Here is a 13,196-nt window from a genome sequence, read left to right on the forward strand (position 1 = left end):
AATCCAAAAACTAAATACACGGTTAGATTCAGCATATTAAAGAACCCCAAGAATTCAAGAATAAAACCCCATTGAAATTGGTCAAGAAATAAGCAATTTATACGAAGTATCTTCTTTTGCACAATACTGTGCAATTAAATATTTCTTGCTATTGCGCAATACTGTACAATTGACAATTTCTTGCTATTGCGCAATATTGTGCTATTGGATATTTCTTGCTATTGCACAATACTGTGCAATTGAAGATTTCTTGCTATTGCGCAATACTGTGCAATTGAAGATTTCTTGCTATTGTGCAATACTGTGCAATTGAAAATTTCTTGCTATTGCACAATACTTTTTATATAATAATTTAAACATCCTGTTTGGTGTGTATCTCCTACCATATCATTATTATTTGCTTTTAAATATAAATCAGAAATAACCAACTTAAAATGGAAAATTTTAAAAGAAAAAAAAAAGGAAAAAAAGAAAAAAAATGAAAAAAAAAAAAAAATCCCCCCCCCCAAATTTTTTGAACCCCCTTATGATTCATCACCCCCAAACACAATCCCAGCCTTCCCTTTGTGGTATGGTACCTTGCAGTACAATTTCAGAGAGATCCATACACTTGAACACACGTTATTGTCTGGAAACTAGAAAAATGCTTATTTTTGGCCCCTTTTTGGCCCCCAATTCCTAAACGTTTCAGCAATTACCCCCAAACTCAATTCCAGCTTTTCCTTTGTGATATGGAACCTTGTAGTACAATTTCAGAAAGATCCATGCACTTACACACAAGTTATTGTCATGAAACTAGAAAAATGCTTGTTTTTTTGCCCCTTTTTGGGCCCCTAATTCCTAATATTTTGAGGCAATTACCCCCAAAATCAATCCCAGCATTCCTTTTGTGATATGGAACCTTGTGGTACAATGTCAGAGAGATCCATACACTAACACACAAGTTATGTCTGGAAGTTACAAAAATGCTTATTTTTGGCCCCTTTTTGGCCCCTAATTCCTTTACTGTTGGTACCATAACCCCCAAAATCAATCCCAACCTTCCTTTTGTGGTATTGAACCTTGTGGTAAAATTTCATAGAGATCCATTCACTTAAACTAAAGTTAGAGTGCGAAAACCAATGTGTCTTCGGACGACGCCGGACGACGCCAGACGACGACGACGACGACGACGACGACGACGCCAACGTCATACCAATATACGACCACAAAAATTTTTTTGCGGTCGTATAAAAATGTGCAAAAAAAATTGTTTAAAAATGACTATAAAGGACAATAACTCCTTAAGGGGTCAATTGAACATTTTGGTCATGTTGACTTATTTGTAGATCTTACTTTGCTGTACATTATTGCTGTTTATCTCTATCTATAATAATATTGAAGATAATAACCAAAAACTGCAAAATTTTCTTAAAATTACCAATTCATGGGTAGCAACCCAACAATGGGTTGTCTGATTTGTCTGAAAATTTCAGGGCAGATAGATCTTGACCTGATGAACTATTTTATCCCAAGTCAGATTTGCTCTAAATGCTTTGGTTTTAGAGATATATGCCAAAATCTACATTTTACCCCTATGTTTTATTTTTAGCCATGGCGGCCATCTTGGTTGGCGGGCCGCGTCATCGGACACATTTTTTAAACTAGATACCCCAATGATGATTGTGGCCAAGTTTGATTAAATTTGGTCCAGTAGTTTCAGAGGAGAAGATTTTTGTAAAAGTTAATGACGACGGACGACGGACGCCAAGTGATGAGAAAAGCTCACTTGGCCTTTTAGGCCAGGTGAGCTAAAAAAGGCTCAACAAATTTTCAAATCAGCATTTTAATTACGATGGATTCAACAGAGCATGATAGTTTAAACAGCTTAGGAAGCTGTGTAAACTAACAACAGATCCTGGCCAAGTCATGCAGTGGTGAGTAATTTTATTTTTTTCTTATACTGATATAATTTTTTACAATATTTTACGGTAAAAAAAATTGTAAGACATTTGAAGAAAAACAATTATTGCAAGAATAAACTTTTGTAGCAATGGATTATATTAAAAGGCAAAGAAAACAAAAAAACAGTGCTATTGGTTTTCTAATGTTATTCAGACTATAATGCTAGCCCTAATTAATTGTAGCTAGATTTTGCTTTGACTCTTTAAAGATATCTCAGTCAATGAAATAAACTCCTTATAGATTTTAATTTAAGCATTGAAAAGAAGTATATATTTCTCAAATAATTTTTAAAATATTATTTTCTTATTTGTCCCATGAAAGGTACAATTATTTAATTACCATTTGAATATAAAAAATAAAATAACAAAAATACCGAACTCCAAGGAAAATTAAGAACGGAAAGTCCCTTATTAAATGGCAAAATCAAAAGCTAAAACACATCAAACCAATGGAAAACAACTGTTACATTCCTGAGTTGGTACAGGCATTTCCTTATGTAGAAAATGGTGAATTAAACCTGGTTTTATAGCTAGCTAAACGTCTCGTTTAATTTGCATTTCATCTATATTGTTTTTACCAATTTACATTTTTTTTAGGAAGGTTACTTGGAAATCATGGTGAAACAAGGGAAGTAACGCAAAAATCAAGTGTTTTAAAATACACAGATCATTTATTATATAACGACGTGAGCTAAAGGACATTAATTAATAGCATGTTTGACACACAAGTAGTCAAGTCAAGCAATATAAGTATCTAAGTTCTTTGATTTGCAGGTTAAAATTACCTTTATCAGTGAAACAAAATCAATATTAGAGATTCATATCGATGGTAATAAAAAATATGGAGATTGACACATTTTTTGGGGTTGAAATAAAAAAAACAAGAGGCTGTCAGAGTGACAGCAAACCGGATTTTCCTGCAGAGGTCGAACCCTGAACAGTTGAGCAAGTATGGACACTACATTCAAGCTTAAAACAGCTCTGAATTTGGATTGTGATTGAATATTTGACACAGCATAGGTTTGTGACACAAAATGAATGTGGTTTAAGAACTGAAATACTTGAAATTGGACATTTAAATACCTATTATGGTCCAATATCAAAAATCTAAGTACATATTAGAATCAGCATATCAAAGAACCCCAAGAATTCAATTTTTGATGAAATCAGACAAAAGTTTAATATAAGATCCTTTGGACCTCAAAGTGATAAAGGAGCCCACAATCTAAAATCTCTCAATACATGGTTAGATTCAGCATTTCAAAGAACCCCATTAATATTTTTTTTGTTGAATCAAACAAAGTGTAATTTTGGACCCTGATTTGGACAAACTTGAAAACTGGGCCCAAAAATCTAATATTTAAATACAGGTTTAGATTCAGCATTTGAAATAACCCTATATATATTTAATTTATGTTAAAATGAAACACAGGTTAATTTTATCCATAGTATTTTCTGTGCAAAGGGAAATAACTCAAACTGGATAAATAGTTCTCTAAAATAAGATATGATGCAATTTTTCAAATTATAATCAATAATATAATAACAACCAGTGATGACTAAGTTCTCTAAAATTAGATATGATTTAACACTCAAACATTGTTAGAATCAGCACATCAAAGAACCAAGAATTCAATTTTTGATGAAATTAATTAAAAGTGTAATTTAGGACCCTTTGGACCTCAATGTGGTATTATCTTATTAATAATGAAAAGAAATACAGGTTTAGATTAAGCATTTCAAAGAACCCTATATATATTCAATTTATGTTGAAATCAAACACAGTTTAATTTTGGACCCCAATTTGGACCAACTTGAAAACTGGGCCCAAAATCAGAAATCTAAATATATGTTAATTAATAGACAATATAAGCTTAGTTTTTAAAGGAGTTTACTTCATCAGAAAAAAAAATATATAGCATTCAGAAAATTAGTTTTTACAGAATAACAAACAAACTTGCCACAAAATTCTACAAACAATTTACCAAAGAAAAGAAGAAAAAAATCCTAAATTTTATTTATCATAAATACAATGTCATTTCAAAATCTATAAAACTTATCAGTAACAAGAAATAATTGTTACAGAATGCTGTTACGAAGTCTCACAAACAAAGCTCCAATAATTCGTCATTCCCATTGTTGCTTGACATTAGGCAATGTCCAGTACAAATTGGTTTATGATATGCATTAGTGACGCCTATGGATTGACCCTGTATGTCATTCAAATCTTCTTGAAATTACGAACAGGAATTTATATGGTTTAGGGGTGGAGATCTCGACCGTTTACAAGTTCTCAAAAGGGGGGGGGATCCCCAGGGGACTCTCCCTTTATTTCAAATGATTAGTTTTTTTGTCCTGTACAAGAATATATATGGTTTAGGGGTAGGGATCTTGACCGTTTACAAGTTCTTAAACAGGAAGGGGTTGGGGTGACACCAGGGGACTCGCCTTATATTTCATTTGATTTGTTTTATGGTCCCATACAAGAATATATATGGTTTCCGCATGGGGATCTTGACCGTTTACAAGTTTTCAAAAAGAAGGGAGGATGGGGGTTACCCCAGGGGATTTCCCCTTAATTTCATTTGATTTGTTTTATTGTCCCATTCAAGAATATATATGGTTTAGGGGTGGGGATCTAGACCGTTTACAAGTTATCAAAAACAAAAGGGGGTGGGGGTGACTCCCATGGACTTCCCCTATATTTCATTTGATTTGTTTTATTGCATACAAGAATATATATGGTTTAGGGGTGGGGATCTCGACCGTTTACAAGTTCTCAAACAGGAGGTGGGGGTGACCCCAGGGGACTCGCCTTTTATTTTTTATTTGATTTGTTTTAATGTCCCATACAAGAATATATATGGTTTCAGGTTGTGAATCTTGACCATTTACAAGTTTTCAAAAAGAAAGGGGGTGGGGGTGACCCCCATGGACTTCCCCTATATTTCATTTGATTTGTGTTATTGTCCCATACAAGAATATATATGGTTTAGGGGTGGGGATCTCAACCGTTTGCAAGTTATTTAACAGGAAGAAGGTGGGAATAACCCCAGGGGACGCCTTGTATTTCATTTGATTTGTTTTATTGTCCCATACAATAATATATATGGTTTCGGGGTGGAGATTTTGACCGTTTACAAGTTTTCCAAAAAAAAGTGTGGGGGTGACCCCAGGGGACTCCCCCTCAATTTCATTTGTTTTGTTTTACTGTCCCATTCAAGAATATATATGGTTTAGGGGTGGGGATCTCGACTGTTTACAAGTTATCAAAAAGAAGGGGGGTGGGTGTGACCCCAATGGACTTCCCCTATATATCATTTGATTTGTTTTATGGTCCCATTCAAGAATATATATGGTTTAGGGGTGGACATCTCGACGGTTTACAAGTTCTTAAACAGGATGGGGTGGGGTGACCCCAGGGGACTCGCCTTTTATTTCAGCAATTTTTCCATTTGTAAAGGGGCATAACTCTAGAAAGGTAAAAGTGACGCCACCAAAATTCAAACTTGATCTGTTTTTTGTTGTAATAATCATTGTGTATAAGATTAATAACATTTGGTTGAGGCAAACTTAAGTAAGAGAAAGGAAACGAAAAATTCAGCAATTTTTCCATTTGTAAAGGGGCATAACTCTAGAAAGGTTTAAGTGGCGCCACCCACAGTCAAACATGACGTAAGGACGTACGGACTTGCAGACGGACAAGGGTAAAACTTAATGCCCCCTTCGCTATGGCGGGGGCATAAAAAGGTATTTTAACTTTTTAATACATATCTTACAAGAAATGTAGGCATGAGTTCCAATAGTTTCAATATATTTCTATTTCATAGGGGAATAACTCTGTAAAATAGTTGGTCAGCACTCTTCCAAGACATTACTGATATAACCCTTTGATATAAACTTTATAAAAAATCAACAAGAAATGTGGGTGTGAGAGTGTTTACAATGCAATGTTCAATATAAGTAAATTCAAAGAGACGCTAATCCTGTAAAAATAATAAATGATTTAAAATCAGTTCTAATTTTTGATCTCACCTAAAACATTGCTGATATGAACCTATGATATAAATTTCATAATAATCTTACAAGAAATGTAGGTCTGAAAGGGCTAACACAATGCAATTTTATTAAAAAAAATATTTTTCTAGAGGCCACTTCTCCTGTTAGAATGGATATTTAGTGCTGATCGCTGAACCCAGGACAGACATTGCTGATGTAAACCTTTGATATACATTTCATAAATATCTGGCAAGAATTGTACACTTTAGAGCGCTTACATAGCAATTCTCTATAAAATTCACATTTCTAAAAGAGAGGAGAGAGATACCAAAGGGATATTCAAATTCATAAGTCGAAAACAAACTGACAAAGCCATGACTTAAAAAAAAAAAGACCAACAGACAAACAACAGTACACAATACACAACATAGAAAACTAAAGACTGAGAATCACGAACCCCACCAAAAACTGGGGTGATATCAGGAGCTCCGGAAGGGTAAGCAGAATCTGCTCCACATGTTGCACCTGTCGTGTTGCTCATGTTAGTACAAACCAGGTGATAAGTCTAATTCGGTAGGTCACATTCGGGGGAAAGGGAACTGGATTGTAGTTACGACTATTGGAACATATCCGCTATCATCTGTGACACGGATATTCCATAACGGTCAACCAACTCGTGATGGGGTCCGTAAAATTTACGAAGGAATGATTTCAACTTTACCACTTGGAACTCTTGGGTTAATAGCTTCTTTATGAGCAGCAACCCTCTATAAAAAAAAATGCTCCGCTGGGGCGCAGCTTCATACGACCGCAGAGGTCGAACCCTGAACAGTTGGGGCAAGTATGGACACAACATTCAAGCTTGATACAGCACTGAATTTGGATTGTAATTAAATATTTGACACAGCATAGGTTTCTGACACAGAATGAAAGTGGTCTAAGAACTTAAAAAATTTTAATTTACCTATTCAAACCATATCATTATTATTTGCTTTTATATATAAATCAGAAATAACCAATTTAAAATGGAAAATTTTAAAGAAAAAAAAGGAAAAAAAAATCCCCCTCCCAAATTTTTTGAACCCCCTTATGATTCATCACCCCCAAACTCAATCCCAGCCTTCCCTTTGTGGTATGGTACCTTGCAGTACAATTTCAGAGAGATCCATACACTTGAACACAAGTTATTGTCTGGAAACTAGAAAAATGCTTGTTTTTTGGCCCCTTTTTGGCCCCAAATTCCTAAATGTTTAGGGCAATAACCCCCAAATTCAAACCCAGCTTTCCCTTTGTGATATGGAACCTTGCAGTACAATTTCATAAAGATCCATACACTTACACACAAGTTATTGTCCTAAAAACTAGAAAAATGCTTGATTTTTTGCCCTTTTATGGCGCCTAATTCCTAAAATTTTGAGGCAATTACCTCCAAAATCAATCCCAGCTTCCCCTTTGTGGTATGGTACCTTGCAGTACAATTTCAGAGAGATCCATACACTTGAACACAAGTTATTGTCTGGAAACTAGAAAAATGCTTATTTTTGGCCCCTTTTTGGCCCCTTTTTCCGAAACTTTTTGGGCAATTACCCCCAAACTCAATTCCAGCTTTCCCTTTGTTATATGGAACCTTGTAGTACAATTTCATAAAGATCCATACACTTACACACAAGTTATTGTCATGAAACTAGAAAAATGCTTGTTTCTTGCCCCTTTTTGGCCCCTAATTCCTACAATTTGGAGGCAATTACCCCCAAAATCAATCCCAGCATTCCCTTTGTGATATGGAAACTTGTGATACAATGCCAGAGAGATCCATACACTTACACACAAGTTATTGTCATGAAACTAGAAAAATGCTTGTTTTTTGCCCCTTTTTGGCCCCTAATTCCTAAAATTTGGAGGCAATTACCCCCAAAATCAATCCCAGCATTCCCTTTGTGATAAGGAACCTTGTGGTACAATGTCAGAGAGATCCATACACTTACACACAAGTTATGTCTGGAAGTTACAAAAATGCTTATTTTTGGCCCCTTTTTGGCCTCTAATTCCTTAACTGTTGGTACCATAACCCCAATCCCCACCTTCCTTTTGTGGTATTGAACCTTATGGTAAAATTTCATTGAGATCCATTCACTTAAACTAAAGTTAGAGTGCGAAAACTAATGTGTCTTCGGACGACGACGACGACGACGCCAACGTCATACCAATATACGACCACAAAAATTTTTTTGCGGTCGTATAAAAAACATGATAGGAAATACAAGCCCTGGAATATCGTATCAACTGGGAAATATATACTCCGTATGCAGGTGCTGCTGGGAATGTTGCCACATAGAAATGGAAAGTTCACAATTGGGAAGCTGAAATCATCTGAAATGATCTCTTTTGTCGTAAAGTGTTGGTCTCAACCGACCCTCAATGTCAATCTTTAGATGTAAGTCAAGATATGAGACATATCTCCTGTAAAATAGTTGATCAGTGCTGAATTTCGAACTTGCCAAGACATTGTTGATATAAACCTTTGATATAAATTTCATATCAATCAAGAATTTTACACCTGAGAGCACTTACAAGACCAGACTGGTAGACAGACTGATGCACGGTGTTTCTATGTCCACAACAACGAGTCGCACGGGAAACAAGAAGAAGCAATAAATTCTACAGCAGATTTAAATTTAAAATCTAATTAACATGATTTAAAATGCCAAAAATATGGGTTTTTTTTCAGACAAGAAATTGTTGTAATTTTTTTTTAAATAATTGATTTTATATATCACATGTATGGAACTTGTGAAGTATAGAAAAATTTTTGATCCATGATTATATACCAACCTCAAATGTTTGACAGAAAACATCTTCAAAGTCATCTTCCTCATAATCCATCATCTGCTCTAAACCTCTGCAATATAATCACCAGATTTTTTTTAAACTATAGCTGACCAGGGCCTTATTTACAAAGATATCCCTATTTAGGGATAGGATAGATACCTCATGATCACAAACACAAAAAACGACACATTTGTGTGTGCTTCTCCAAAGTCGGGTGCCTATAATTCATTGGTTATTGTTGGTTGTTGAATGTCAGAAACCTTTTAAGCATTAATCAGGTTGTTGATTTTCTCCTTTGAATTGTTTCACATTTTGTCATGCAAGCGCTTATTAAAGCTTATTATACAACATGTACAGGTGACCTTTTGTTGTTTTTAATCTCTTCTTGTGATCTCTTGTGGAAAGTTGTCTCATTGGCAATCTTACCACATCTCCCTATTCTTATGTTTCTCTTTAAAAGCTTCCTATGTAATTTATCTGTGGTAGAGATATAGAGAAATGCTTTAACAATGGATTATTCATCAAAACTTTCATAATGTTGATCAATAAAAATAATAAATAATACGATTCCACGACCTCTATATCCAGCTTAGCCCCTGAACAATTTACAGCTTTCACATAACAGACCTGATGATTGCGGCCAAGTTTAGTTAAATTTGTCCCAATTGTTTCAGAGGATAAGATTTTTTTTAAAAGTAAACTGGCGACGACGTATCATGGACGACAAGTGATGAGAAAACTGATTGGCCTTTCGGAAAGGTGAGCTAAAAATTGGTAAACATTGTCGTTTAAGGGCAATAACTACTATTCGAGGTGGACTGACAATTTCAGCTATGTTGACCTGTTTGTAAATCAGCCCTCAACTTCAACTGGTCACTTTTGCTTTATCTTTTAAAATGTTCACCAAAAAAGCAGAACATGGGTACAAATTATCATTAAAGGGCAATGGCTCCTATAAAGAGTCGATTGACAATTTTAGCTATATTGATATATTTGCAGAAATAATCCTTCTCATCAATTTTTATACTATAACATATATTAAAGTATTGATTAAAATATTTCTCAACTGTATGTAATTTTGATAATAATATGCAAATGTAGAAATTCAAATGGCAATAATAACTATGAAAAACATTCAAAGTCAATGAACAATGACTGAAGGTGCAGGGCCAAAAATTCTAAATGGAAATGAAATGTGCTAATTCTATTACAATTGTATACCAAATATCATTGACTAATCTTAAGGGGTTCCCCTTAAACTGACCTATTAAATCAAAAACTTTCCCATTTAAAACAAGCAAAAGTTTCAAAGTTAATAGACCATGATTGAGGAGGACCAAACAATCTCTATTGAAATGAGATGTGTCAATACTAATACAAATACATATCAAATATCGTTGACCTACCACAAGCAGTTCCCCTGAAACAGACCTAATCACAAACTAATACATTGTACATTGTTGACACCGCCAGAACAGCATGCATATCTTGCCTCCTACACTTCTTTGTAGAGAAACCATAAACTCATCATAGATACCAGGATTAAAATGTTGTACGCCAGACGTGCCTTTTTTCTAGGCGAGACAAAATTATGTAAAAAATATCATTAAAGGGCAAACACTCCTATAAGAACAGACAAGTTTGGCTATGTTGACCTACTTGTATATCTTGTCTTGCTGATCCTTTTCGATATTTACACATTTCTCTGTATTTACTATGTTTTTGCCACACAAAAATCGTCATATAAAGCCAAAAAATCCTATAAGAAGTTTTCTGACAATTTTTATCAAAATGGACAGTAGGTAGATCATAACATTTTGAACAATTCTGCTTGTTTCAGATTTTTCTCTTACAATAACAGGCAGAAGATAATAGAAAATAAATGCATTTTCCCCCTCTGTTCTATTTTTTTTTAAGTAAATAATTTTTATTGCACATCTGCTGTTTTAACCATTTACTTGGTTTACAGCGTTAGTCCGAGTATCCCGTTATTAGTTACTAAATTTCTAAGGAAAAAGCTGAGTAAAAAGTAATCAAATATTATAAGTAATAACATTTACATTCTTTTTAAAGTACAGCGTATAAGTATAAAATTCCATGGTATTTACAGAACATCAACTTGCTTTTCGAATTGGGCTCATCTTTCAATATTCATTTCGATCATTGAAAAAGACCTTTTGTGCCGAATTGGTTAACCTGTTTACAAGTTCATTGTTCCAAAATTAGAGCAAATAAAATGCTTCGCTGGGCGCAGCTTGATACGACCGCAGAGGTCGAACCCTGAACAGTTGGGGCAAGTATGGACACAACATTCAAGCTTGATACAGCTCTGAATTTGGATTGTGATTAAATATTTGACACAGCATAGGTTTCTGACACAGAAAGAATGTGGTCTAAGAACTTCAATTTTTTTAATTTACCTATTATGGTCCAATGTCCAAAATCAAAATACATGGTTAGATTCAGCATATCAAAGAACCCCATATATTCAATTTTTGTTGAAATCAAACAAAGTTTAATTTTGGACCCCAACTTGGACAAACTTGAAAACTGGTCCCATAATCAAAAATCTAAACACATGTTTAGATTCAGCATATCAAAGTACCCCAAGAATTCAATTTTTGTTAAAATCAAACTAAGTTTAATTTTGGACCCTTTGGACCTTAATGTAGACCAATTTAAAAAACGGGACCCAAAATTAAAAATCTAAAAACACGTTTAGATTTGGCCTATCAAAGAACCCCAATAATTCAATTTTTGATGAAATCAAACAAAGTTTAATTTTGGACCCTTTGGACCTTAATGTAGACCAATTTAAAAAACGGGACCCAAAATTAAAAATCTAAATACACGGTTAGATTTGGCATATCAAAGAACCCCAATAATTAAATTTTTGATGAAATCAAACAAAGTTTAATTTTGGACCCTTTTGACCTCAATATGAACCAATTTGATAGCGGGCCCACAAATAAAAAATCTAAATACATGGTAAGATTCAGCATATCAAAGAACCCCATATATTCAATTTTTGTTGAAATCAAACAAAGTTTAATTTTGGACCCCAATTTGGACCAACTTGAAAACTGGGCCAAAAATCTAAAATCTAAATACATGTTTAGATTCAGCATATCAAAGAACCCCATATATTCAATTTTTGTTGAAATCAAACAAAGTTTAATTTAGGACCCCAACTTGGACCAACTTGAAAACTGGGCCCATAATCAAAATTCTAAACACATGTTTAGATTCAGCATATCAAAGAACCCCAAGAATTCAATTTTTGTTAAAATCAAACTAAGTTTAATTTTGGACCCTTTGGACCTTAATGTAGACCAATTTAAAAACGGGACCCAAAATTAAAAATCTAAATACACGGTTAGATTTGGCATATCAAAGAACCCCAATAATTCAATTTTTGATGAAATCAAACAAAGTTTAATTTTGGACCCTTTTGACCTCAATATGAACCAATTTGATAGCGGGTCCACAAATAAAAAATCTAAATACATGGTTAGATTCAGCATATCAAAGAACCCCAAGAATTCAATTTTTGATGAAATCAAACAAAGTTTAATTTTGGACCCTTTTGACCTCAATGTGGACAAAGTTGATAACGGGGCCCAAAAATCAAAAATCTAAATACATGGTTAGATTCAGCATATCAAAGAACCCCATATATTCAATTTTTGTTATAATCAAACAAAGTTTAATTTTGGACCCCGATTTGGACCAACTTGAAAACTGGGCCCATAATCAAGAATCTAAATACACGGTTAGATTCGGCATATCAAAGAACCCCAATAATTCAATTTTTGTTAAAATCAAACTAAGTTTAATTTTGGACCCTTTTGACCTTAATGTAGACCAATTTAAAAACGGGGCCCAAAATCCAAAAACTTAATACACGGTTAGATTCAGCATATTAAAGAACCCCAAGAATTCAAGAATAAAACCCCATTGAAATTGATCAAGAAATAAGCAATTTATACGAAGTATCTTCTTTTGCACAATACTGTGCAATTGAATATTTCTTGCTATTGTGCAATACTGTACAATTGACAATTTCTTGCTATTGCGCAATATTGTGCTATTGGATATTTCTTGCTATTGCGCAATACTGTGCAATTGAAGATTTCTTGCTATTGCGCAATACTGTGCAATTGAAGATTTCTTGCAATTGTGCAATACTGTGCAATTGAAAATTTCTTGCTATTGCACAATACTTATTATATAATAATTTACACATCCTGTTTGGTGTGTAACTCCTACCATATCATTATTTGCTTTTAAATATTAATCAGAAATAACCAACTTAAAATGGAAAATTTTAAAAGAAAAAAAAAAGGAAAAAAAGTAAAAAAAGAAAAAAAAAAAATCCCCCCCCCCCCCAAATTTTTTGAACCCCCTTATGATTCATCACCCCCA

At 34.0% G+C, this 13,196-nt stretch overlaps 1 protein-coding gene across 3 annotated transcripts in view; it reads right to left on the minus strand.

Moving 5' to 3' along the window:
• The window catches only part of LOC127709697 (probable E3 ubiquitin-protein ligase HERC4), a 428,281-nt gene that overhangs the window by 21,214 nt on the left and 393,871 nt on the right, over positions 1 to 13,196 (minus strand). For all 3 annotated transcript variants that reach the window (XM_052215333.1, XM_052215334.1, XM_052215335.1), the window contains one exon: positions 8,775 to 8,841. In XM_052215333.1, coding sequence (XP_052071293.1) covers positions 8,775 to 8,841 — 67 coding nt within the window. The remainder of the gene's footprint in view (positions 1 to 8,774; positions 8,842 to 13,196) is intronic.

Source organism: Mytilus californianus, unplaced genomic scaffold, assembly GCF_021869535.1.
Source record: "Mytilus californianus isolate M0D057914Y unplaced genomic scaffold, xbMytCali1.0.p SCAF_7, whole genome shotgun sequence".
NCBI classification, from domain to species: Eukaryota; Metazoa; Mollusca; class Bivalvia; order Mytilida; family Mytilidae; genus Mytilus; species Mytilus californianus.